Genomic DNA, 25,040 nt, shown 5'->3' with positions numbered 1-25,040 from the left:
GTGGCAGTCACAGGGCTCAGGCACCGCGGAGCCTCTGCAGGGTTCAGAGGTGGGAGTGAATCACAGCAGCCACTCAGCCTGCAGTGACATCCATGACATTCCTGTGACATCCATGACATTCCTGTGACATTCATGACATTCCTGTGCCGCAGTGCCCCCCTCCAGGGATGTGCTCAGGCATCACCCACATCCTCCATCCCCCCTCAGCCTCCCTGCCTCCAGCAGGTCCCACCACCCTCCAGCCTCTCCTCCACTGCAGCTGGGGGGCTTCCCAAAGGAGCTGGACACGGCAGGTGGGGTGGAGGGGCTTTATTTATTCCCAGGTTTGCTGGGCACCCCCAGCTCTCACACAGCCCTGGCTGTCCCACCTCAGTGTCAGTGCCCTGCTTGTCTCCTGCTTGAGATGCTGAGCTGTCCCCAGGCTGTACAAAGGCATTAAAATCCTTCCCCTACCATGGCTCCATGGCTGTGCTTCCCTGGCAAACAGCCTCCCTCCCCTTGGTCCTTCTGTGCTTCGCTCCTGGATTTTCCTACCTGAGCTGGGCTTGTGCCCAGCACTGCCCTGGGATGCAGCTCCTAAACCAGGATACAAACAAACCAATATTTTCCAAATGTCTCTAAAAGTGCACCCACAAGCTCCAGAGCTCAGTCCCTGTGCAGAAGAGCCGGAGCTGCACAGGGACTGAGCTTTGCTTCTTTCTTATTTTTCATCCCCACGTCACTGCTGGGGCCTGTGGATAAATCCCAGTCCAACAGTCCTACAGTTTTGGGGTCTGAAAGCTTCCTCCAGCTGGGCACTGGGGCCAGGGATCCCCATCTGCAGCCCCCCACATTGAGGGGTTGCACTTCCTTGCACACATCAACTGGGAAATGCTGGTTGGAGGGGCCAGAGCTTTTCACAGGCGCTGGGTGTAGATGCAACAGGGAGTAAGTCCATCCATGATAGAGGAGCAGGTGTTTACACATGGCAGTGGATTTTGGGGTTTGATCTCTCTGCTCTCAGCAAGAAGAAAATCCTGTGCTTGGTTGGTTCTTGGCTTGGTGGACGAAAATCCTGTCCTTGGTTGGTTCTTGGCTGAGTCTGTGTCAGCAGCATCACGGTTGTGATTTCTGGGTGCATTTGAATGAAAAGGATTCAACTGAACCCAAAACATCGCCCGGCCCCAAGCCTGGAGGAGACTGCGAAGCCCTGGGGTGGGAGGGAGCTCTGCTAGCTGACGTTGAAGGCGACAGAGGAGCCATCTGCTCTGTGCTCCTGCCCCTGCAGCCCTTCCTCCCCGCAGGGCTGCGCGGGGACCCTGCAGCGCGCGGCCGAGCGCCCGGGCAGGGCTTCGCTCAGCTGGGTCAGCTCGCTGAGCTCTGCCTCCAGCGTGCTGAGCGTGTGGGCAGCCTGGGCCACGTGCACCCTGTGCGCCGCCCTCTTGTGCAGGAGGCAGCTGAAGATCTTCTTGAAGCCCTTGCGGAAGTGCTTGGAGACCAGGGCGTAGACGATGGGGTTGACGCAGGAGTTGGCGTAGGAGATGACGTGCGAGAGGACGCGCAGCACGTACGTGGAGTGGTTCAGGGGGAAGTGGCCGAACCACACGCACAGGATCACCAGGTGGTGGGGCAGCCAGCAGAGGCAGAACAGCACGGCCACGATGATGATCATCCTGGTGACCTTCCTCTTGGCCTTCTTGGACTCTGACATGTCTTGGAGGGGATCCACGGAGCGCCACAGGTAGCGAATGGTCCGCACGTACGTGAGGCTGAGGATGAGCACGGGGATGATGTAGCTGAAGATGAAGGTGCAGGTGTCCATGATCTTGCGCTGGGAGATCTCCCAGATGGGGTGGCAGACAGTCAGGTTGGCCAGCTGGAACTCCTGGTAGTAGCTGAGGTAAGGGCCCGAGAAGATGAAGGAGAGCCCCCAGATGAGACAAATGGCCAGGAGGGCGTTCCTGGGTGTCCTCAGCTCCCTGGAGTGCAGGGGGTATCGTATGGCCAAGTACCTGCAAAGGGAGAGGGACATAGCTGCAGTCCTGGGGAGGGCACACAGAGAGCATCGCCAGGAGCAGGTTGGAGAGAGGGCAGAAACAATGGATTTGGGATTTCCAGGGCTGTGAATCACACAACTGATTCCCTGGTGCTTCTTAGGGACCCTGAGCAGCACAAAGGACTGAGGAAGGTTCTCTCCCTGACCCTGTCCCGTCACACTCTGCTCTTGGCAGTGGTTGTGGGGACAGTGGGGATGTTCCCATTGTGTCCCTCCCCTAATCCAGCAGACCCTCACTTGACCATCACTGTCTGGCACAAGTGATTGCAGCAGTGAGGATACAAAGGCAGGAGCAGGCGCCCAGGAATCCCAGACACAGCATTCCTTGTACTGGCACACATGAGAGCACATCACCCCTTTTCAGCTCTGTAATTAGCCGGTCCCTTAATTGCACCCAGCTCTGAGGCTTGTGCAAGCCCTCCCTTGCTCAACACAACTGTTCCCTCTGTGGGACACGGGGGGAGAGGCAGCCCCTGGGGGTGCTGTCAGCAGCCAGGGCAGGGCTGTGCTGGGATGGCAGGACACATCCAGCCGGGCTCCAGGCCCTCCCAGGGCTGGCACAGGGACTCTCCACATCCCACCTGGCAGGGTTTGGGCACCCAGTGGAGCAGCACCAGGAGCTCCCAGCCTCTCGCTTGCTGCAGGGTCATAACTCAGCGGCCCTTGCAGAGGCAGGGACTGAGGTAAAGCACAGGCAGGAGCACCAGGCTTCCCAGCAAAACCCACCCTGGAACAGGCTGGGATAACCACTGGGACAAGGGACAGCACGGGGACAGAAAGGGGCTTTTTGTGAATAGAAGGGGAGGGTGGGAAATTCAGTGTGTCAGCTCAAACATCCCAGTGGTTTTTTCTCCTCAAGTTCTGCCTGCTTTGCCAGGGGCTGTTAGGAGGGAAGGGGCTCTCTCTGTGCATCCCAGGAAGAGCCAGAGCTGCACAGGGACTGAGCTTTGCTTCTTTCTCATTCTTCATCCCCACTTCACTGCTGGGGCCTGTGGATAAATCCCAGTCCAACAGTCCTACAGTTTTGGGGTCTGAAAGCTTCCTCCAGCTGGGCACTGGGGCCAGGGATCCCCATCTACAGTCCCCCACATTGGGGGGCTGCACTTCCTCGCACACATCAACTGGGAAATGCTCCTGGATTCCCCCAGGAGCCCAGGGAGATCCCAGCACTCAGGATTTAGCCCCAGGGGAATTGGCCCCGGTGGGATCCAGAGAAAGGAGAGCCTCAGGATGCAGGCAGCCCCTCCCCTGCTCCCTCTCCTACCTGTCCAGGGACACGGTGGCCAGGGTGAAGCTGCTGGCGTACATGGTGAGGTAGATGAAGAAGTGCACGGCCTTGCACATGAAGGGCCCGAACACCCATCCCTCCAGGGTGTAGATGGTGGCTTGGAAGGGCACGCAGAAGAGGATGAAGCAGAGGTCGGCCACCCCCAGGTTGAGGATGAAGAGGTTGGTGGTGTTCTTCACCTGCCCGTTGCGCAGCAGCACGGCCAGCACCAGGCTGTTGCCCACGGTGCCCACGAGGAAGATGATGAAGTACACGAGGGGGATGATCACGGACTCGGGCTGCCAGCCCCCCCCGGAGCCCGCCAGCGAGCCGTTCATGGCCGGGAGCGCCCGGCCCGGGGCTGGAGGGGGCAGCGAGCGTGGAGAAAGCACCGGGGGCACACGGGGTGAGGGGGAGCGCAGGGAGATCCGTGTGGGGCGCGGGGAGAGCACGGTGGGGAGGAAAAGGGAAAGGGGGCGCAGGGAGAGGTCAGTGAGGAGCGCACAGGGATGCACAGGGAAGGGGTGGGTAGGAAAGGACGTGCAGTGGGGAGTGCAGCAGGGATGCAGAGGAAAAGGGGGTGCACGGAGAGGTCAGCGGGGATCGCACGGGAAAGGGGGTGCAGGGAGAGCCCGCTGGGGAGCACAGCGGGGATCGCACGGGAAAGGGGGTGCAGGGAGACTGCAGCAGGGATGCACGGCAAGGGGGAGAAGGGTGCAAGGGGAGCACACGGGAGCCGCACGGGGAAGGAGGGGATGCATGGGGAGCGAGCGGGGCTCCCGCCGGGGCGCACGGGGAGCCGGGGGGAGCCGGGGGCCCTTCACCTCCTCCGGGCGTGCGGGAGCTCGGGGCGGCTCCGGCGGGGCGGCTCCGCCGCTCTCCGTGCGCCGGCGGAGCGGGGGGGCCCGGGGGCTCCGGGCGCGGCTCCCGCCCGGCCCCGCGCACCGAGCCCCGGGGAGGGACCCGCACCCCGGGAACGGACCCGCACCCCGGGAACGGACCCGCGCCCCGGGAACGGACCCGCGCCCCGGGAACGGACCCGCGCCCCGGGAACGGATCCACACCCCGGGAACGGACCCGCACCCCGGGAAAGGACCCGCACCCCGGGAAAGGACCCGCACCCCGGGAACGGATCCGCGCCCCGGGAAAGGACCCGCGCCCCGGGAAAGGACCCGCGCCCCGGGAACGGACCCGCACCCCGGGAACGGACCGGCACCCCGGGAAAGGACCCGCGCCCCGGGAACGGACCCGCACCCCGGGAACGGACCGGCACCCCGGGAAAGGACCCGCGCCCCGGGGAGGGACCCGCACCCCGGGAACGGACCCGCACCCCGCTCCCCTCGGGGGGCTCGGACCGGGCCGGGTGTGCCCTGGGATGGGGAGAAATGTCACTCAGGGCTGTCACCCCCGGGAGGGGCTGGGGCAGCCGGGTTGGGCGCCCCAAAGGGAGCTGGGCACCCCAAAAGGAGCTGGGCACCCAAAGTGAGGCGTCTGCGGGGTTTTCTTATTGCCTCCCCCTTCAGTATTCACTGAAAGAGGGTTGGTTTGTTCACCCCCATGGCTGCAGCGCCGGTATTTAGGAATGGGGATCCTCTGCCTGCGCATGTGTCCGCATTTTCCATCCTCGTACCACAACACCCGAGGTGAGGTTTTCAGAGGAACTGCATTTCTCCCCACGGCTGGGAGGGCAGTGTGATCCATTGCAGCCAGAACACATCTATTTCGTGCCATGTCTTCCTCCTGCAGAATTGCCTTTTTGGTCCGGCACGGGTGGCAGCCTTGGGAGCTGCAATCGGCCCTCCAAGGACTCTCCGTCTGAGCCCACCCCAGCCTGCCTTGTTTTGCTTCTGTGGAGAGGGAAATCTTGAGTGCGTCGATTCCTTCTGTATCTAACTCCCTCCGCAGCTTCTCCGCTCTCTCAGCGCGCGTTCAGCGCCCAGCCCGCCGTGCTGGGGGCTCTGGGGACCCTCCTGTGAGATGCAAAGCTGTGTTTCGTGTCAGGTACAAACAGGCGATGTGTGTATTTGTGAATGTGAAATGTGTGGACCCCGACAATGGGAGAGCTGTGAATTCTAATAATAACTGAGGAAAATAAAGCATGGAAAAAGGCCTTTGAACCTATCTTTTGTTTGTAAATTAACCCTAGTTGATTTAGGAGCATTGGAATTAAGGTGTTAAAGACGTTGCTTTTTGCTTGCATTTAATCCATAAAAAAGCTCTGCAATAATAACCTTTTGAAGTATAATGTTAGAATATTACTTGTATCCTTGAAACTATAGCTTTGGAATATATATAAAGGAAATATGCTTATCTCACGCCTTATTGAAGCAGAGAAAAACAGCTTGAGAAAGGAAGATGAACATCACCTCAAGGGTTTATGGTTTCAACCAAAGGGAAGCTGGACATCACTGTTATGAGATTTAGAGTCTCTGCAATTAAAAGGTGGACACACATCTGGGGAGCTGGACCCCATCAGATGGGATTTGTCTTTCTTCTTTCAGAAACTGGACCGTCACCATCTGGGGATACTCCTTTGAGATACATCCTGAGAAATTAAAATCACAATAGTGTATAGAATTGTGATGTAATAATTTGGAATGAAAATTGCTGTTGAGTAAAAGATTGGAAATAGAAACTGCTGAAAAAAACTGATGAGTGCCCCTATAAATACCTGTAACCATCAATTATCAGTGTGCAGTTGGAGGGAAAACTTCCCCCACTGCACCCAGCGCTGTATTGCTCATACTTTACCACATTAAATAATAAATTGATTGCTGCTTGAATATTGGCCTAGTCAAGCTTCTTATTCACAACACTCCCAGCCCTGGTCACAGCCCCCAGAGCACACCGGGGGATTGGGATGGTGGTATTGGTGGTGTCTTTGGTCAGCCTGCACAGAGGCTGCGTCCATCCTTAGGCTGCAGAGTGAGATTATTAAAAATAAAAACGAGGGGAAACGCTCAGTTTCTTCCCAATAGCAGTAAAACCTGGGAGTAGCAGGATAAAAATAAATAGCAGCAAAATATATTCTTGTTCTGAGACCTAGATGGGTTACTTGGGCAGGAGTGCAGGAGGATGAACCGGGTCCCCAAAAGCAAGATCCTCTGGCCAAAACCAAGAGCAAAAGGCAAAAACCAATAGGAAAAGGAGAAAATCAATAGGAAAAGACCAAAACCAATAGGAAAAGGCACGCTGTGGGGCTGGCAGAGGGATGTGAGTGCCTGTAGCTCTGTGGATTTATTCTCTGCAGCTGTCCCCGTGACACCAAAGGCAGCTCAGCCTCGCTGCAAGGATCCCCTCAGAGCTCTGCAGGTGGAATTCACACGCCCAGGTGCTTTTGTCCTCCCATTTCCAGGTTCCAGAGGAATCCAGAGGAGCAGCAAAGCTTCCTGCCAGTGTGCAAAAATGGTGGTGTGGCAGAAATGTTCCTGTGCCACACCTGGTGGCTGTCCTGACGCTGAATTAGGTCCTTTTGGGTGCTTTTTGGGGCACCTGAAGGTGGGTGCTGCTGTGCCAGCCCAAGCCAAGCCTGTGTGAACTGCCCCAGCTGCAAGAGAGGAGCTGCTGTTTGTAAAATGGGCTTTAATTGCTGTGCCTGCTTAGTTCAGCATCATCCTGGAGCACAGTTTGGTTCAGATAGGGAATGAAATGAATCCCTGGGAGATGCATTGGGAGCCTGGAGCAAAGAGTTTAAAACATGTGCACAGAAAGCTGCCACTTGAGGACATGGTTGATTTTTATTTATTCCTTTTTTTCCCCTTTGAGCTTTGCTGTCTATGAGAGGAAAGGAGAAGTTTGAAATCAGGAATAACAGGTCACAGCTGAGCCCTCGGAGGGGGAGAGGAGCCAAATTGCTTCTGGGAGTGTGACAGCAAAGTGAGCCAGGCAGGCAGAGCCCAGGGTGGCAAAGATGGGTCTGGGGGCACAAACAGCTCTTGGAGCAGTTTGTACACATAGGGGTTTATGTAAATGTCACCATTAGGTGCTCAAATAAATGTGGTGTTTGTCCCAAATGAGGTATTCAGCCCCATGTGCAAAGGACCTGGTCTTTGGTGCTTACAGCATGAAATAGCTCCGGGATGAGGTGAGATAAGGGCAGTCTCTCCTTTCGCAGCTGCACTGCCCGAGGGGTTCAGGCTGCTGGAGGTGGAGGATTTGTTTTCAGCGCTCAGCCCGGGGGAGGTTAAAGCCCCTCTCCCCAAGGGCTGCCCGGAGCAGCAACAGCGCCGCCAGGAGCGGGGGCACCCTGGGGGCTGATTTGGGGTCGGTTTTGGGGTGGGTGAGCGGGGCAGGGTTGCTGGGGCTGATTTTGGGGTCAGTTTTGGGGTGGTTGGGTGGGGCAGGGCTGGGTGGCGCTGATTTTGGGGTGGATGAGCAGGACAGGGTTGGTGGCGCTGATTTTGGGGTGGGTGAGCGGGGCAGGGTTGGTGGGGCTGATTTTGGGGTGGGTGAGCGGGGCAGGGCTGCTGGGGCTGATTTTGGGGTCAGTTTTGGGGTGGTTGGGTGGGGCTGATTTTGGGGTCAGCATTGCGGATCCCTGGGGCAGAGCACAGTGACGGAGCCGGGGGCTCAGCCCGGGATGGAGGAGCGGCACACGGGCAGGAGGGGCCGGGCGGGGATGGACCCGCACCTTGCGTGGGGCCGGGCCCCGGGAGGCCGCCGGGATCCCCCGATCCCTGTCCCGGATTCTCCTGATCCTCATCCTGGATCCTCCCATCCCTGTCCCGGATTCCCCCGTTCTCAGATCCCCCGTTCCCAAGCCCTATCCCGGAGTCCCCCGATCCCGTTCCCCCGTTCCCTGTCCCGAATCCCCCAATCCCTGTTCCCGTTCCATGTCCCGGATTCCCCCGATCCCAATCCCGATCCTAATCCCAATCCCGTTCCCTGTCCCGGATTCCCCCTGTTCCCCCGTTCCCAGTCCCGTTCCCTGTCCCGAATCCCCCCGATCCCGTTCCCTGTCCCGGTTCCCCCGATCCCAATCCCGGTCCCAATGCCGTTCCCTGTTCTGAATCCCCAATCCCTGTTCCCGTTCCCTGTCCCGGTTCCCCCGATCCCAATGCCGTTCCCTGTCCCGAATCCCCCCGATCCCGTTCCCGTTCCCTGTCCCGGTTCCCCCAATCCCAATCCCGGTGTCAATGCCGTTCTCTGTCCCGAATCCCCAACCCCCGTTCCCGTTCCTTGTCCCGGTTCCCCCGTTCCCATTCCCTGCCCCGGATGATCCCGTTCCCTGTCCCGGTTCCCCCAATCCCGTTCCCCCAATCCCTGTTCCCGTTCCCTGTTCCGGTTCCCCCAATCCCGTTCCCGCTCCCCGCCCGGGCTCCCCCCGGGTCCTCCCCGTTCCCGGCGGCCCCCGCGCGGCCGCTCCCGGCCCGTGATGCTCTGCGCCCGCGGCCCCGCTGCAAGATGGCGGCGGAGCGTCAGGGAGGCGGCGGCGGCCGCGGGGCCGGGGCGGAGGAGAGCAAGGAGCACAAGGACGGCAAGGACAACAAGGAGAACGAGCGGCCGGCGGGGCCGCAGCCCGGCGGCCTCGGCGATAGCCTGGGCCTGGAGAGCATCCTGCGCGGCGGCGGCGGCGGCGGGGGGGGGACGTGGCAGGCCCGGCCCCGTGGGCGGCGGGGGGACGTGGCGGCAGCGCGGGGCTCGCAGGGCCGGGGCGGGCAGGGACGACGGGGATGGGGACAGGGACACCCCGGAGCTGCGGGCGGTGCTGGCCTGGGGCTGTGAGGGTTTGGTGGGGATAAAAGGCCGGCTGGCTTTCCTGATTTATGGAATCGCGCTCTGCCTGGGCTGCGTCTCCTCCCGAACCCGGGACAGCTGGCGTCGGTCTCCACAGCGGGGCCGGGTACGAGCAGGGCACCCGTGAGCTGCTCCTGGTGATACTGCGGCTTGAAGTGAGCAATAATACCTAAAAAACCCTTAGCAGGGCACCCATAAGCTGCTCGTGGTGATACTGCAGCTTGAAGTGAGGATTAATACTTAAAAAACCTTAACAGGTGCGCCGAGGTGGCAGACTGGTTCCTGCAGGTTTAATGCTCTGAAATCTCAGTGTGTAAAACTCATGGAGGTTTTGTAGGTGAAACTTCCACGTGAAACCCAGTCCAGCTGCACAGCTGCGATCGAGCTGTTTTATCTTCTGGGTCAGAGGGAAGCCCGGGGGAAATCAGGTTGCAGTTTTCCACGTGGCACATGGCAGGTGTTGTGTAGTCAGTAAGTGTGGAGTAAGGTGCAGACATGGCAATTGCCCTGGGAATGTGTTAGTGAAAAAAATGAAAAAGTTCAGGGGGTGTGAATTCAGCAAGTAAATGTGCAGGGTAAAAGAGAGTCTGGAAAAAATCTTGGGTAGGCAGCAGGGATGAGGAGATCTGTGTTGAGACATTGCAGTTGGACTGGGTTGTTCTGCAAATGTAAAATAATTCAGTGTAATCACTATTGGTGCAGGGTTTTAATGCTTCAGAGAGTTTCTTTTAGGTGTAGTCCCAAGAAAACATTTTGCTAGACATCTGGCATTTTAAACTTTAAATGTTTGGTGGTTTCTTTAGGTGTAGTTGTAGTTTTTCTTTTGTTGAGGTTGTTTTACAGTCTGGTTTTCTTTTGTGGGTTTTCTTTAGAGGCTTCTTGGTCAAGCTTAAAAAGGAAATTTTAGGATATGAATATATACAACACAGAGGTTTTTTCTGTGTGGTGGAGATTTAATTTCACAAAATAACCTGCCTTGTAAACTGAATGAAAACCATCAGATTTACTAGAATGTGGCATGGTTTTATTGGCAGGAATATCTGAGGGAATGAAGGAAGTGCAGGAGCTGTGCCAATCCACTGCAGGATGGGGAGGCTGGATGGAACTGATGGAGTGATGGTGCCCCAGGTCACAGGGCAGTGCTTTTTGTCACTGATATTTGTTGCAGCAACACTAGAAACGTGCTGAAAATTGAGAAAATCAGTTTTTTCCTAAAACTCTTTTTATGAGGTTCTGTGCTCAGAAGGCACTTTTGTTTGTTTGTTTGTTTGTTTGTGCTGGGCAGGCAGCAGTGATTCTCTTCTTTTCCTGAGCGAGGGGACATTCCTGGGCAGGAAAGCTTCTCTACCTCAGTTTTTCCAACACATCTGTGTCACAGTTGTGGCTGGGGAGTTCCTGTAGCCAGGTGTGTTATCCTGGAGGGGTCTTTATCCCAGAGGGAGCTCTGGTGACAGCAGCACTCCCGTGGGTGTCTGCAGGACGTGCTTGAGGTTTGTCTCGGTCTCTGCTGCCAGGCAGGAGCTCTGGGCTCATGAGGTGCTTTAGAGCCATCAGCTCTCGGCTGTTGGGAGGTTTTGGGGTGCCCCAGTGTTCCAAGTGTGTTTGTCTGATGGGGTTCTGTGGGTTCCCTGCTGTTATTTTGGGGTGGAGGGAGGAGCTGGTGCCCTGCACTGTGAGCGTCCCTTAACGGCAGCCGCAGTCCTGCAGATCGTGAAGGAGTCGCAGCAGCAGCACGGCCTGAGGCATGGTGACTTCCAGAGGTACAGGTGAGTGCTGGGGGCTGCTCCTGGGCTTGGCTACACTCCATTTAAATTGTAACCCCCTGTAGCAGGCAGCAAAACCCAGCTGCCAGGTGGAAACCCCTGACAGGCTGTTCCACATGGGGCCCCGTATGCTCATTGCCCTTGGCTGCGCTGTGCTGGGGCTCTGCTGGCTCTTGCATCAACACTGCCCACAGGAGCTTGTGCTCACAGCTCCCTGCTAGGCACTGTACTCCTCCAGAGCTCAGTGTTCAATAAACACACATAAAGCAGCTAGTAATGAACACATCACCCTGATTTTTCAAGATTATCAATAACTACATGTCCTCTAACCTTATTTTCTGTTAATTGCTGCTTTACAGGAAGTTTTTGAGCTACCATATGTCACACATGGAGTTTAAATTGCTAAAACATTGCCTGGTACAGCCTTAATTTTTTTTTTCCTATTTGGATAGAGCAGTAAACAGAAACAGAGTTGTCCTTTGGCCAAACTATGACTGTGGTTGTCTCTTTTTAGGGGTTATTGCTCCCGCAGGCTGAGGCGGCTCCGCAAAACTCTCAACTTCAAGATGGGCAACAGACACAAGTTCACTGGGAAGAAAGTAACTGAAGAGATTCTCTCAGACAACAGGTACAGGGACTGGATGCAATTGAGAATTCAGTATGGTACTGAAGAGTTTGCTTTCAGTAATTTCTGTTTCAGGTGGAAAACTATTTTGTGCAATATCGTCCAAAGCATTTCTTTTCAGAGATGTGTGTGCTTGCTATTAATAAAAGTTCAGGCTGTAGTGCAGATGCAGGAGACACTGCTCAGATCCAGTGGGACAAGAAGGAGCAGTAACAACCTGTTCCTTCTCTTCCCTCATAGTTGCTAAAATGGATTCTTTTCATGATCAGTAAATTCCTGTGACTTTGAAGAGGAAATGCTTATTCAGGTCTGTTGCAAGGTAGCCATGGGAATGCTGGTAATGTGAATGTAGCCAGCAGGTTGGGGTTAGAGATGCAATCCCTTCTGTTTGAACAGAAATATTGCACTGCCAGTTTTACTTGAATCTTCTAAATTTGAGAGAATGCTTGTCTGACAGAATATGTGGAGAGTAGCCAGGATTTTGGGTTCACTTCCCATCTTTTAGGAATACTTGAAATGTGTCCTGTCTTGTCTTTTCTTGTGATAAAACAACACACGATGCTGCATTCACCTGTGTTGTTAAGAACATTTTGAACCAGTTTGAAGTGTGGCCTAAAATGACAATCTCTTGTCTTTGTAGTGTCTGTGGTGCTACAGAATGATACATAATGCTCTTCTTCAGTGAGGTGATTACACTTCTGAGTGACAAACACAGCAGAAACTAGTCAGGAATAACAAGACTTTGTGTGCTTAGAACTTTAAGAAGTAAAAGCATCTGCCTCTTACTAACCAACTACTGGTACTGAACTTGGCGGACCAAATGGCAAAGAGCTGGTGCTGATACAACTCTTGCCTGAGTGTCATTCTTGTCCCTTGCACCCTCCTGTTGCCTGCAGGTATTTGCTGCTGATCCTGATGGACGCAGAGAGGGCCTGGAGCTATGCCATGCAGCTGAAGCAGGAGGCCAACACGGAGCCCCGCAAGCGCTTCCATTTGCTGTCGCGGCTGCGCAAGGCTGTGAAACACGCCGAGGAGCTGGAGAGGCTCTGTGAGAGCAACAGGGTGGATGCCAAGACTAAGCTGGAAGCTCAGGTAACCACTGATACTTCCCTCTTGTTGTACAGTAAGGGCTGAACAAGAAACCTTTGGAATTTGGGGTGAAGAAATAATTGCTGTCTCTCAATAGATAATAAAAGTACAAAGAATTGAGGGCAGCTGAGGTGGTTCAACACAGCCTAAGAAACTGCTTATCTATTGAGTTACCTTTTTGTTAAATGTGCTGAAGTAGCCACTTAGAATGTAAGATTTGGGGGTTCAGTTCCTGGAAAACAGGAAACAGCTCTTGTGAAATCTTTGAACAGCAGTGCTGTACTCATTTAATTAAACTGCCATTGTATAGCATATTGCTGGGGAAAAAAGTTGTGTGACATTAGTGGGCCATTGCATAACAAACAAGAAATATCTTTAATTTCTGGGTGACCTTGTCTAGTGAAAAGTGTCCCTGTCATGTCAGGAGGATTGGAACTAGATGATCTTTAAGCTCCCTTCCAATCCATTCTGTGATCCCATTTTATGATTCTGTGCTTCCTTAGAAATGCAGTAGAGTCAGTTAAAGGAGAAGATGTAGGTAGCTGTAACCTGTCATCCAAATCACTTGTCTTCTGTGGGAAGCCCTAATGAAAAGGGCAAGGATTGGTCACCCCCTGCAGGAGTCACAGCAGCCTTGCTGCTGAAGGTGGCCCCAGTTGTGCTGGTGGTGGGGCACGTGACCTTGTGTCAGGATCTGTCATAGTGAACAGATGACCTGGTGGTTCGTAGGAGTGATCTCAGAGTGCAAAAACCAACACGGTACAAGGGGGGTTTGCAGTGATAATCAAATCAAATGCAGTTTTATTGAAATAACCACAGCAAAAATGCGATAGAGGGATTAAGGGAGAGAAAAAGATAGAGACAGAGAAAGAGAGAGGAGAGAGAAAGGGAGGGGATATAGCTACCAACACAGAGACAAAGTCCATTGGTCCAGTTGAGGATCAACAGTCCAGCCTGTTATGCTGGGGAGATCTCAAAGGCTCTAGCTAACTCAGAGGTTTTTATTACTGAAAATTGTGAGTGGGGGGGAACAGATACAATAGTGAACAGATGTAACAGGTAGTCTATGTTCTCAGCAGTAAATGAGAGCCGTTGTTTTCTTGGTTCAGTGGTCACAACCTGCAAGCAAACATCTCGCTTTGGTCAGCTTGCCTCCCCCACACACCTCCCCCGGGCTGGGGGTTTCAGTCCCAGTCCTTGGAAGGAGCAGAGGGGCCTTTGCACATGGAGGTTTCATGTCTCAGTCCTTGATGGAGAGGTTCCTTACATCTCAGTCTGTCTGTCACAGTGGTTGTAAAACAGGTGAGGGTCTTCTGTGGGAGACCACCTGAGACTCAGGAGAAGTCCAGCCAGGCCGAGAGGTGGGACAGCTTCCAGAGCTGCTGTTGTTGCAAACGGGGCACGGTGCCCCCTTAGCATACAGCAAACACTCCTGTGAAAACAACAGCTTAACACTGAGCTTTCAGGTCTCAGGGCCTTTGGCATGTGACTTTTCTCCTTCAGAGCCAGATATTCTAGACAGGGAGGGGGCTTCTCTTCAGTGTTCTCCCAAGGACGATCGTGAGGCAGATGAGGGAAAATTCGGACAGACTCTCACTCCTTGCCCTCGCTCTGTGTGCAGGCATACATGGCTTACCTCACGGGCATGCTGCGCTTCGAGCACCAGGAGTGGAAGGCAGCAATGGAGGCTTTCAACAAATGCAAGTGAGTCCCTCCCTTCACCAGCTTCCTTCAGGAAATAGTGCTGGATCACTTTAGTTATGTACATAACTAAACTAACATAACTAACTCTGTGCATTGTTAACTGTGCTTAACTGGGAGGTGCTGCTGAAGAAACAGCATCCTCCAGAGCACAGACACAAACTGTTCCCTTAGGATGGCACCTCACAAGTGACACACACTGCAGTGCTAATATTTGTCCTTTGCTGTAGGACCATCTATGAAAAGCTGGCCAATGCTTTCACAGAAGAGCAAGCTGTGCTGTACAACCAGCGTGTGGAGGAGATCTCGCCCAACATTCGCTACTGTGCCTACAACATTGGTAAGGGAAGGGGGGCTTAATCTGTTCCCAGGAAATCAATATTCATTTAGTTAAACCCTGGTCTAAGTCCCACTGAGGCCATAATATTCTGGGCAAATTCTGCTTGTGTATTGGGACAGTTTAGCAATGCAGAAAGGGCCTCATTTTGCAACAGCACCTGTGGTTATGTGTAGAAAGACAGAATAACAGTTTGTGGTAGCTTGCCTATGAAGTCAGAATGAAATTGCAAGCTTGTCCTTAAACTGCCAGTATCTAATGTTTAGTTTTTGTACACAAATGTGATTTTGAAGTCAAATGGAAATGTGATATCAATTTGTTGATTCTCTCAGGTGACCAGTCTGCCATGAATGAGTTGATGCAGATGAGACTGAGGTCTGGTGGCACTGAAGGTCTTCTTGCAGAAAAACTGGAGGTAATTTATTTGCATGCCTCAGCTTGAAATACTCATTATTACTGTGCTGAGCATGAATATTGCTGCAGCAAATCATTCAGGAGCCAGAATGGAACAGAAGTGAGCAAGCAAGCCTAGGCTCTGTGGGAAACAACACTTTCCCAAAAAGCCCTTTGATTTCAAAGTAGTCAATCAAACATGAATTCAGGAGGTTCAGTTTTGCACCCCTGTAAATTGAAGCTCCTAAGCTCAGTGTGTTCTGTGCAGGCACTGATTACCCAGACTCGGGCAAAGCAGGCAGCCACCATGAGTGAGGTGGAGTGGAGAGGGAGAACTGTCCCAGTGAAGATTGACAAAGTGAGGATCTTCCTGCTGGGGCTGGCTGACAACGAGGCAGCAATTGCTCAGGTAACCCAGCAGCCCTCTCCATCCTGCCCTTCCAACCATCCTCTTTTCCTTCTGTGCAATACCTGGCACCTGAACTAAAAGTTTGTGAGTAATCTCATTTTTTTCAAACTTGGGGCTGGAAAGCTGAAGGTAAAAGTGGGGGAATACTGATTATAACCTAGAGCTGAAGTGTTGGCTGGGGATAGCTCTCACAGAGGGGAGTAGTCTGGGAGATCTGTTCTGAGTATTCTTGCTCCTTGGAACATTCTGGGCTGCCTTCCAGCAGCAGGGTGATAACCACTATTATTAGTGCATCACTTGGCAATGAAGGTTGCATTTTTAAGAGTAACTGGTTTTGAAATACTCTTCTAATTTCTTTAACTTGCTCAAATGCTCCAACTTCAGAGTAGCCAAAATAAAAATACATATTGATCATGTTTTTTTCAGCAACAAAATAGCCATTTGCCAGGTGTAGCAGGTACTATGACATCTATTCCATTCTCTTACTGACTTCTGGAAATCTTCAAAAGCAGGAAGTGTATTAATAAATGTCAGGATGTAAATCAATTTCACATGTAATAGTTCTGAAACACTTTATAGACTCATGGAATATCCTGAGTTGGAAAGGACAGACAAGGATTATTGAAATCCAGCTCACTGGAACTTGCAGTGGCACATACAATTAATATATTTTGTATTGTAGTCAAGTTTTCCACTTGTACTTTTTTCCTTGGAAGTGGTGACTAGAGGAGGTATCCTGCTTTTTAGTGGCTGCATACACACTCAGACTTTTCAAAGACAGTGATAGGATCTTCAGTAATAACTCTTGCCACTGAAAATGGGGATTTTGCAGCATTAAAAGCGTTATATCTCCAGGAGAATAATAATGATAAATAAAAACCAGAAATTATAAAACAAAAGCTCTACAGAGGGTTAAGACCAGAGCAGGGGGATAGTGGTGAGAGGAGTGTGATTAGGAGTGGGAAACCTGAGTGTTACCCATAGTGTTAGGAATTGGATGTTGCTGAATAGATTTGGTTTCAGGAAGCACATAAGTGTGGCCAGCAGGTGGAAGTACAGCTCAAGAGTTCCCTCATTTAACTTAATCCTGGCAGCTGACAGTTGGATTTTCTCAGTTTAGTTGCTCTCTAAAGCAGTGGCAGAACAGCCTGAATTTGTTCTCCTCTTGCTTTGCATTCCTGGGGAGCTGTGACTGAACAGAGTTGAGTGGACTGGTGAGAGCTGAGCATTGCAGCAGCACTGTTTACATTCCCAGAGGGCCAAAACTTGCCTTTTTGGCAGCAGTTCTGCACTTGTGTCAGCTGTGGTGGGCACTCCAGCTTCAGGTGAATGAATGGTGCTTCCTGGGATCTTTGGCACCTCTCTGCTCATCTTCACTGAGCTGAAACCCTGGCATACCAGCAGTGCTCTGCAGGGTTTAATTAGAAGTAAAACCAGTCTGTTTTGTGTAAAAATGGAGTCTCCCAATGCAATTATACTGTTGCCTTTGGTGCCTTATTGGTGATGGGAGGAGCAGAACAAATAAGCCAAACTGAAACAGGAATCCAGGTTTAAAATTGCTTGTGTCAGTCCTTCTGTGGATTTGAAGGTGTGACTGAGGGCCCAGTGGCTCTCCCCAGGTAGAAGTGACAGAGCTGCAGGGCAGCATGACACAGGTGTGCTCCTAGCTGCTATTGCCTCAAGGATTCTGTGCTCATCTCTAGATTGCAGCAAAAATGGGTGGTAATAGCTGTCAGAGATGTTACACAGTGGTTTAGACCAAAGAAAATCTGACAGCTGAGCACTCCACATTTTTGGGATTGGATTCAGTGGGATTGGTTTCCATGAACCCTCTAAAATGAAACTGCCATTCTGTCAGGACAGTTGTATCACCAGCTGTAGCACTTGTGTCTCACTCCTGTGATCTGATATCTATCTCCCAAATCAGAACATGTGTATTTATGCATAGAATCAGCTCAAGAAGTTTTTGCTTGGAAAGGAAAGCCTTTGTTTCATTGCAGGGCCCAGCCCTTGCCCTGTTTGTGCCTGAATGATGATCTGGCCGTGTCTGTTTTCATTTTTGTGCTTACAGTGAAATTGCTGTGCTGCTCTGGGTGAGGTTGAGAATGCAGTCAGACTCGTCTCTGGTTATTCTCAGGAGCCAGTCCCACCTTAAAAATTCTCACAGCAAATCTTAAATTAAAAACAAAAAAAGTCCCAAACCCAAAAAACCGCCTCCATCACAGGATACCTGAGGCTTTGTGAGGGAGTAAAAATAACATTCCTGATTGGGTATGTGAATGTGGGAAGTGGAGAGGCAGAGTCTGCAGAGCTGTGCAGTAGATTAACAAGTAAGCAAGGTTTTAGCCATTTTTTTATTCACTTTGACAATTGCAAATTTATTGCAGCAAAGCTCATCTTACGCTGTTGCATGAGATGAGAGTGGCAGAACATGGTGCTGGTGCTCTTGAATTTTCCTTCAATCACTGAGGCTGAGGTTTGCTGCTGAGCAGTTTTTTCTTACTGAATCATTGCAAGTCTTGCAATCTCCACCTGGTTTCCTTCTCAGCATCTGAATAAAGGCTGAGTTTCGGTTTGGGAGCTTGTTTAATTGGGTACACGATATGCCAATAAATTAGGCAGAGATCAGGCTTCAACTTGTTTTTTAAAATTGTTTTCAAGTTCTGGTTTTGGGGCAGAAGGCCAAAAGCTGCTTCACTTTTTTTTTTTTTTTTTTTTAACAAAACTTATAGTGACAGCAGAAAAGCACTCGGTCACTCCTGCTGCTGAAATGTAGGGTTACTGTGAAAGATGCTTCAAACAAGCAAGTTATTGCCACTGTGAGCATTGCTGGAGTGGGAGTGGAGAAAAGATAATCATCTGCATTTTCTTACCACATGGGAACATTAAATCAGCATAACAAGAGCTGTCTGCATTGGTAGTTTGCCAGTTCAGGACTGCTCAGCTCTTGTGTTGCTGGGCCTTTCCCACAGTGCAGTCCAGCCTCAGCTCAGGGGGCAGTGCAGGTGCCATCCAGGAGGGAATGGAGTTACTGGGAAGGAGGGTAACTGGTGCAGGAATGAGGCCTTGAGCTGTGTCTGCTGGGCCTTCACTGCTGTTCAGTTCTCAGCACCAACTCCATTCTCCAAGATTTCTGGCAGATTTTCCCCAAGAATATGTTGCAGACAGGCACAGATTGGAGTTCTAACTACCCATGGACCTTAAAGACATAAGTGGGGAGAAACTTCATTTAATCTCCTTAGTTAATTTATGCATTGTACAAAAAAAATCTGATTTCTTGAATCTCCTTTGCTCTTAGGCAGAAAATGAGGAGACAAAGGAACGTTTGTTTGAGTCTTTACTCAGTGAGTGCAGAGATGCCATTCAGGCAGTTCGGGAAGAATTGAAACCTGACCAGGTGAGCAGCAAACACCAGTTTCTACTTCCATTGACACCATGTTTCCTTGGGAGTGGTTTAGTGTTCAGCTTGCTGGGATTTCCTTAATAAAGTGCTGCAAAATTTGCATTTACTCTCTCTGGAGTGAGGGAATAGCAATGGAGAAACCCTCCCTCTTTTGCCTAGAAGTCTGTTTCTTCCATGGCTTACCCAAATCCTGAGTTGTTCTGTGTTTTTCATCCCTTGGCTGCCAGTTTTAAGTAAATAATGCAGTGTTTTATCTCCATTGCCCACAGAAGCAGCGAGAACACTCTCTGGAAAATGATTCTGGGAAGGTGTCCAACATCCAGTACTTACACAGGTAACAGGCAAACATTGCTGCCAGTGCTAGTGTGAAGAAGCCATGTTCTTATGTCAGGATTTTATTTTGTTTAATTTTGTTTTATGGGGTTTTTGTTCTGAGCCTTTGGGATCCCAAAGGATGACTGTACAGATAAGGATCTGATTCAGGGAGCTTTGTAAACATTTCCCTCCAGACTCTCACATTGACCTCCCAGCTGTTTTTCCGCCACCAGCTCAGAACACAGAGTAATATCTGAGTAGCTGTGACAGTGCTGATGGGATTTCTCTTTTTCTTCTGGCAGTTATTTGACCTACATCAAGCTGTCCACGGCCATCAGGCGCAACGAGAGCATGGCCAAGTCCCTGCAGAAGGCCCTGCTGCAGCAGCAGCGCTCCGACGAGGACGGCAAGCGCTCGCCGCGGCCGCAGGACCTCATCCGCCTCTACGACATCATCCTGCAGGTACTGCTGGGAAAACACAGCCAGCTCTGCAGCTGCTCATTTGTTTAGAGCAAATTTGGGGAAGAATCCCCCAAAGGAGCTCCGGTGGGAAAAGCAGATCCAATCAGCCCCTCCCCACAACTGGTCCCGAAGGAAAAAATACCTCCTTGGAGAAAGGTGGAAAAAAAGTGTTTATTAAATAATAAAACCAAAACGATATCAAACAATGAGAGCCCTTGCCACTCTAAAAGAGATGACAAACTGAGAAAACCCCGGGTTGAAGCTCAGCTCACTCAGTCTCTGGTCAGTCCCTCTGGTGCTGGAATTGTCACAGGCCAGGCCCAGCCCAGTGGGCCACAGGTGCAGCTGCCGGTGCTCTCCTGGGTGTTCAGTCCACAGCAGTTTCAAGAGGTCCAAAGAAAAAGGGAAAAAAAAAAAAAACAGTCTAGGGGACTTCTTTGCCTCAGCTAGCTAACACTAACTAAAAAGCAAAAGAAGAGCTCTGTCCCACTGTCTGTCCACACACAACACAGTCCAGGAGCAGGAATGTGGGGGAGGAGTGCAGTGTCTGAAAACAAACTGCTGCTTCTTCTCCCCCCACCTTCACTCTCTGGAACACTCTTAAAGGTACAAAACTTATTATTCAACATAAACAGAATGAGATGATTGGGGATTAAAGCATCATATAGTCAACCCAGGACAGCAGCCTAGCCAGAGAACACACTAGCTGTGTGCTTAGGATAAACAGGATGTGCATGGGTAGGAAACCTGAGTGTTACAAAAGGTTATTGCAGAAATACAGCACTGTAAGTGAGCTACTGTGAAGTCTGAAGAGTAGCTGAGTACCTTCAAGTGCCTCAAAGATGTTCAACATCTGCATGAAACACAAAAAACCTCTTTTAGTTATGAGCAGAACCTGCTGCTTGAATGGGTGTCCTTTGTTGTGCACTCTAATAAAGTTTTAAAATAGTCTTTCTGATTCTTGTGCAGCACCCTTAGAGCTGCTGCAGTTTCTGCTGGCCAGGGAAAGTAGCAGCTAAAAATACTTGTTCTTCATAAGCAGGTTCTCCATTTCTCCCATAATTCTGCAGTTAACTGAGGCAGCCTGTGGCTGAAGCAGTTGTGAATGGGAGAGGGAAATGCCTTTTGAAAGAATTAGTTCATATGAAATTTAAGGAGTCTTTGTCCTAATTCTTGTTTGTGTCAGGAAGTCTGTCCTGAGGGCAACTTGCACAAGTTTCAATGAGAGTCCTTCACGAGGTTGGAAAACTGATGATTAGAAAACTGGAAACTATTTCCCTGGGAGTGTTCTGTTGACTTGTCAAAAGGGTCAGCTTTCTCTTAGACCAGCAGATTCCAGAGGAAGGCAATGCCTGCATTTATTATTTTGACTCTCTTTTGCACAGAACCTTGTGGAACTCACACAACTTCCTGGCCTAGAAGAGGACAAGAACTTCCAAAAGGAGATTGGATTGAAGACACTTGTGTACAAAGCTTACAGGTGACTGAGAAACATCCAGGTTTTCTTTAGCACATGTGACACTTTCAGAAGTTCCATTGCACAGCTCTGTGTGCTGTGCAGGCCTTTGATGCAGTTTCCTCTGTCCTTTGAGACAGTTCCTAAAGGGAAAATAAGATATCTCCTATTGCCAATCATTTCAGTTGGCAAAAGGTGTGGACAACAAACACATCAGGAACGCTCTCTTGGCTGTTGCAGGTGTTTCTTCATTGCCCAGTCCTACGTCCTGGTGAAGAAGTGGAGTGAAGCCCTCGTGCTGTACGAGAGGGTGCTGAAATACGCACGCGAGGTTCAGTCGGGAGCTGGAGCTCACAGGAACAGCCTGAAGGTACGAGCCCAGTCCTGAAGCTGAAGTTTTATGAAGCAGCTCTGTCCCAATATTTATTGTTAATATTATTAATTAGGTGCCAGGCCATTATAATTCAAGACTGATCTCTAACTAGGGAGAAGGGTAATGTTCACTGTAGCAGAGACCTTCTAGTGACATGGGAACACTACAGCTCCCCACTTGGAGGAGGAACAGACTTGCACCGACTCCAAAGCAATTTACCACTTTTTCTCACATGTGCATTTTCTCTTATACAACTTCTGTGGTGCCTGAAGCACAATACTGTAGCTTTTCTCCTTCTGGGAAAGGTTATCAACACTAGGAGTTAATTTCTTAGTTCTTACTTTGTCTGGTTTTACCTTTGCTTTGATTCTTAGACTGGCACATTTCAGGCTCTGAAATAATTTTCTTTAATGCTTTAGGAGCTGCCTGATGTTCAGGATCTCATCACTCAAGTCAATGCAGAGAAGTATTCCTTGCAAGCAGCAGCTATTTTAGGTGAGTAACACAACTATACTAGAGCTCTGCTCTAATGTATCTTGACTAAAACCCCTGCAGCTGTTTCATTCCTTTTATTTCATTTCTGAAGTTCCAAAGGTTTCTCCATCACCATTCACTCAGGTTTTGGAAAAGTACTTTTCCCCCAGTTCTGGTTGCTTCTATCTGTGTGTAGTACAGTAGGCACGCAGTGGCTGGACATTGGCATCTTGCTCCCTGCCCAGAGATATTAAAACCCTTCCTGGGGATGTGCACCCACTTTGGGAGCCTGCACAGAACAGTTCAGTGTTTCATTTTTTGCTGCAGTCACTTTGGCTTTACTCATCCCAGTTTTGCCTGGTTGGGTGAACTAAGAGGAGAGCAGTGATGTTCTCTCTGTCAGTGTCAGCCTGGCCAACAGAACTCTGGGGGATGGATGAACTTTGTGATTTCTTGGGCTGCTGTTTTTGCTGTGCCTGCTGCTGGGAATCCAGGACAAGGAGTGTGTTGCCTCCTTTATTGCCTTGATGTTGCTTTAACAGACCCCTCCCAGGGTGTTCTCATCATCTTTTGCTGTGTGCTTCACTCAAAGCCTGTGCTGCTTTCCAGACCTTCTCATGGCAGGGTGAAGGAGAAGCTCCACCACTGCAGGGCTGTGTTGGCTCTAGATGAGTGTGTGTGGTGCTTACTCTAGAAATCAAGTTGATTCTGCTGGAAATATTGTCCTGTGTATCCCAGAGAGCAAGGATCATGGCTAAGCTTGTGGCACAGCTGCTTCCTGAGACAATCTTACTCTACACCAAGGTCAAGCCTGTTATTCTTACCCCCTTTTGTTCAATTTTGCAGATGCAAATGATCCTCATGAGACTGAGTCTCCATCTCAGGTCAAGGATGGCAAGGTAAGAGCCAAGAGCTCAGGCAAATTCCAGCTGTGCTCTTAATGACCATCACCTTTATCTTGTTACCTAAGTGTCTCTCACAACACAAGAAATGTCACATTGATCAAGATTTGGTTGTGACTGGTGTATTTAGGAGATTTTATTTGGCTTTCTCTCTGCACATGGGAGGGTTTGCCAGAGATCCTGCAGCTGTGCTTTGACAGAAGGTTAAAACATTTTCAGAGGCCTCACAAAGGAGCTTGAACTTCTCTTGTCTCAGTTGCTGCTCAGTTCTGTTTGATGTTTGACCCTTTTGACGTGCCTGGGGTTTAATTTGTGTCCCTGCCTTGGTCTCTTGCAGCCTCTCTCAGAACGGTTTGAGACTTTCTGCCTGGATCCTTCCCTGGTCAGCAAGCAAGTCAGCCTCGTGCACTTCCCACCAGGATTCCAGCCCATTCCATGCAAACCCTTGTTCTTTGACCTGGCCCTTAACCATGTTGCTTTCCCACCTCTGGAGGACAAGGTGGAGCAGAAGGCCAAGAGTGGCCTCACAGGATATATAAAGGGCATTTTTGGATTCAAAAGTTAACCAGCACCCCCAGAGGAACAGAGGTTTTATTCTGTATTGAAGGAGAAGCTCCAAGAGGTTCTAGGACACAAATACCTGCACCTGAAACCAAGAGAGGGCAGTTTTACCATCTTCTCCCCTGTGTCCTGTGTTCATGTCTGTGCACACACATTCTCTCCCAGTGTATTAAAGACAAACAATTACTCAGAAACAAACATACACTATAAATAGCTGAAAATAACCTGGAGCACAGAGAAATTCCTTTCTGCTTGGAGAAGTTTGTGATCAGTGACCTGTCCAGGGTTGGTACACATCTACTCACCATGGACCAGGGCATGGATACAATTTGATTCCTGCCCCTGTCCAATAATTTGACACTATTATTTGGTTTTTTGATCTAGAAATTGGGGTGTAATTGGGAAATAGAGGCAGAAGTAGATGCAGAGCTAAACCAGCAAGGTGAGGCTTCCACACAATGACTGTGGAACAGTAGCCAAGCCAGCAACTTCTCCTTCCCTTTCAACCCAGAAGTCTCTATATTTTTAAAGAATGTAACATTCTGAAATGACAAAATAGAGCCTCTTTCCTTATGAATAAGGATGGCAAACATCAAATATTGATGGTTACTCCTGCTGTGGTGGTGAATTTGTATTCTGGGCCAACAGCACCATTCTTTATTCGTACACACACTTCATTAAATACCTACATACAGTATAGAACCTATTCCTGAAAGTATTTTCCTGGGAAAATAGCTTCATGGGTGGCTTTAGCAATAGCTACTTGCTCTTCTTGGGAAGTTGGGTCTCTTGGTGTTTGTTTTGTCTCTGATCTAAACCTTGCCTGAAAACAAGATGATCTTTTTCTGGAGTTCATCTATTGCTTTGTTTCTTGTCCCTGGTCAGTAGCTACATGTGAAATGAGGGATAAGGAACAGCAGACCAGTAGGTTTGTGAGTGATAATTCATCTCTGTCGTGCCAGACAGCGTTTTTTATAAAGCACCCAGGTGCCACGGGGATGGGCACTTTGAAAGTGCAGATAATTTCATAATTGTGATCAATTCAGTAGGGAAAAAACCCACAGCACATGGGCAGAACTGTTCCTAAATAAAGCATTTGGAAGATTCCACCAGCACTGTGTGGGTTTTCACTCAGCCTGTCCTGACAGGTGAAGCAAGAGTTTGTTCTGGTTGTCTGGACTTTGTGTTTTTTCTCCTTTTGTAGGCATTGGAGTAAAGGTTGGAAACAGGACCATTTTGAATTATTGGGCTTTTGTTGTAATGGGAATTTTCCTTGCAAGGTGCATGTCAGATGAATGGGGGAATTAACAATTCCCATTATTTTAATATAAATGTTCACTTTGTTCAGTTTGATCTGATTTGTGAGTTCTCAAAGTACAGAACTCTGTGCTCAGAAAGAGGTGGGAGTGGGAGGAGGAACTCCTTGTTTGTGTTTAATTTTTGCAACATGGAAACAAAATGGGAATTTCTGGTGTTGTAGCCAGTTCCCTTTGCCTCTGGATTCCAGGGGCATTTTATAGAAGAAAGGGAGGTGTACAGGTGAAAGAAATGTGGAAGATTATTCATCAGATGGCAATTTCTAGAAAACTTGACTGGCAGCTTTCTCTTCCCCTTAAAGCCCATTTCCTTTTAGGCCCACAGTGACCAGGCTCACCTGGTCCCTGTGTCCAGCTGAGCTGCTCTTCTCAGCTTTTGGATCAAATCACAACAGTGTTCTCCTTTGGTTTGCACCAAACTCT

The 25,040-nt window shown here is 50.3% G+C and overlaps 2 protein-coding genes and 2 long non-coding RNA genes across 4 annotated transcripts; 2 read left to right on the top strand and 2 right to left on the bottom strand.

The window, feature by feature from the left end:
• Window positions 1–294: 294 nt before the first annotated feature.
• On the bottom strand, window positions 295–3,646 carry GALR2 (galanin receptor 2). Its single transcript, XM_063175896.1, has 2 exons — window positions 3,300–3,646; window positions 295–1,991 (listed from the first exon to the last, which is right to left on the bottom strand). Exons 1-2 carry the CDS (start codon window positions 3,638–3,640, stop codon window positions 1,211–1,213), a joined length of 1,122 nt encoding a protein of 373 aa, XP_063031966.1. The 5' UTR covers window positions 3,641–3,646; the 3' UTR covers window positions 295–1,210.
• Window positions 3,647–4,607: 961 nt separating this feature from the next.
• Window positions 4,608–6,085, top strand: LOC134428751 (uncharacterized). The gene is made up of 2 exons (XR_010030450.1): window positions 4,608–4,945; window positions 5,049–6,085. It is a non-coding gene; the product is annotated as an uncharacterized LOC134428751 (long non-coding RNA).
• Window positions 6,086–7,020: 935 nt separating this feature from the next.
• Window positions 7,021–7,823, bottom strand: LOC134428853 (uncharacterized). Its single transcript, XR_010030481.1, has 2 exons — window positions 7,363–7,823; window positions 7,021–7,218 (listed from the first exon to the last, which is right to left on the bottom strand). It is a non-coding gene; the product is annotated as an uncharacterized LOC134428853 (long non-coding RNA).
• Window positions 7,824–8,687: 864 nt separating this feature from the next.
• SRP68 (signal recognition particle 68) lies at window positions 8,688–24,542 on the top strand. Its single transcript, XM_063175494.1, has 16 exons — window positions 8,688–8,853; window positions 10,738–10,804; window positions 11,316–11,429; window positions 12,323–12,518; window positions 14,137–14,219; window positions 14,447–14,556; window positions 14,886–14,968; window positions 15,215–15,355; window positions 18,654–18,752; window positions 19,028–19,092; window positions 19,376–19,535; window positions 20,921–21,015; window positions 21,232–21,361; window positions 21,784–21,859; window positions 22,685–22,737; window positions 23,078–24,542. The coding sequence occupies exons 1-16, from the start codon at window positions 8,706–8,708 to the stop codon at window positions 23,303–23,305; spliced, it is 1,848 nt and encodes a 615-aa protein (XP_063031564.1). The 5' UTR covers window positions 8,688–8,705; the 3' UTR covers window positions 23,306–24,542.
• Window positions 24,543–25,040: the final 498 nt, after the last annotated feature.

The sequence above is a fragment of the Melospiza melodia genome, chromosome 24 (genome assembly GCF_035770615.1).
Source record: "Melospiza melodia melodia isolate bMelMel2 chromosome 24, bMelMel2.pri, whole genome shotgun sequence".
In the NCBI taxonomy this organism is placed as follows: Eukaryota; Metazoa; Chordata; class Aves; order Passeriformes; family Passerellidae; genus Melospiza; species Melospiza melodia.
This window is presented reverse-complemented; position numbering and strand designations above follow the sequence as displayed.

Excerpts from the sequence above, each read along its gene's own strand:
- GALR2 (XM_063175896.1), bottom strand. The coding sequence starts at position 3,640 with ATGAACGGCTCGCTGGCGGGCTCCGGGGGGGGCTGGCAGCCCGAGTCC. Across the intron at positions 1,992-3,299 it reads GCCACCGTGTCCCTGGACAG|GTACTTGGCCATACGATACC; the intron begins GTAGGAGAGGGA and ends CTCCCTTTGCAG.
- SRP68 (XM_063175494.1), top strand. The coding sequence starts at position 8,706 with ATGGCGGCGGAGCGTCAGGGAGGCGGCGGCGGCCGCGGGGCCGGGGCG. Across the intron at positions 14,557-14,885 it reads CTACTGTGCCTACAACATTG|GTGACCAGTCTGCCATGAAT; the intron begins GTAAGGGAAGGG and ends TGATTCTCTCAG. Across the intron at positions 15,356-18,653 it reads ACGAGGCAGCAATTGCTCAG|GCAGAAAATGAGGAGACAAA; the intron begins GTAACCCAGCAG and ends CTTTGCTCTTAG.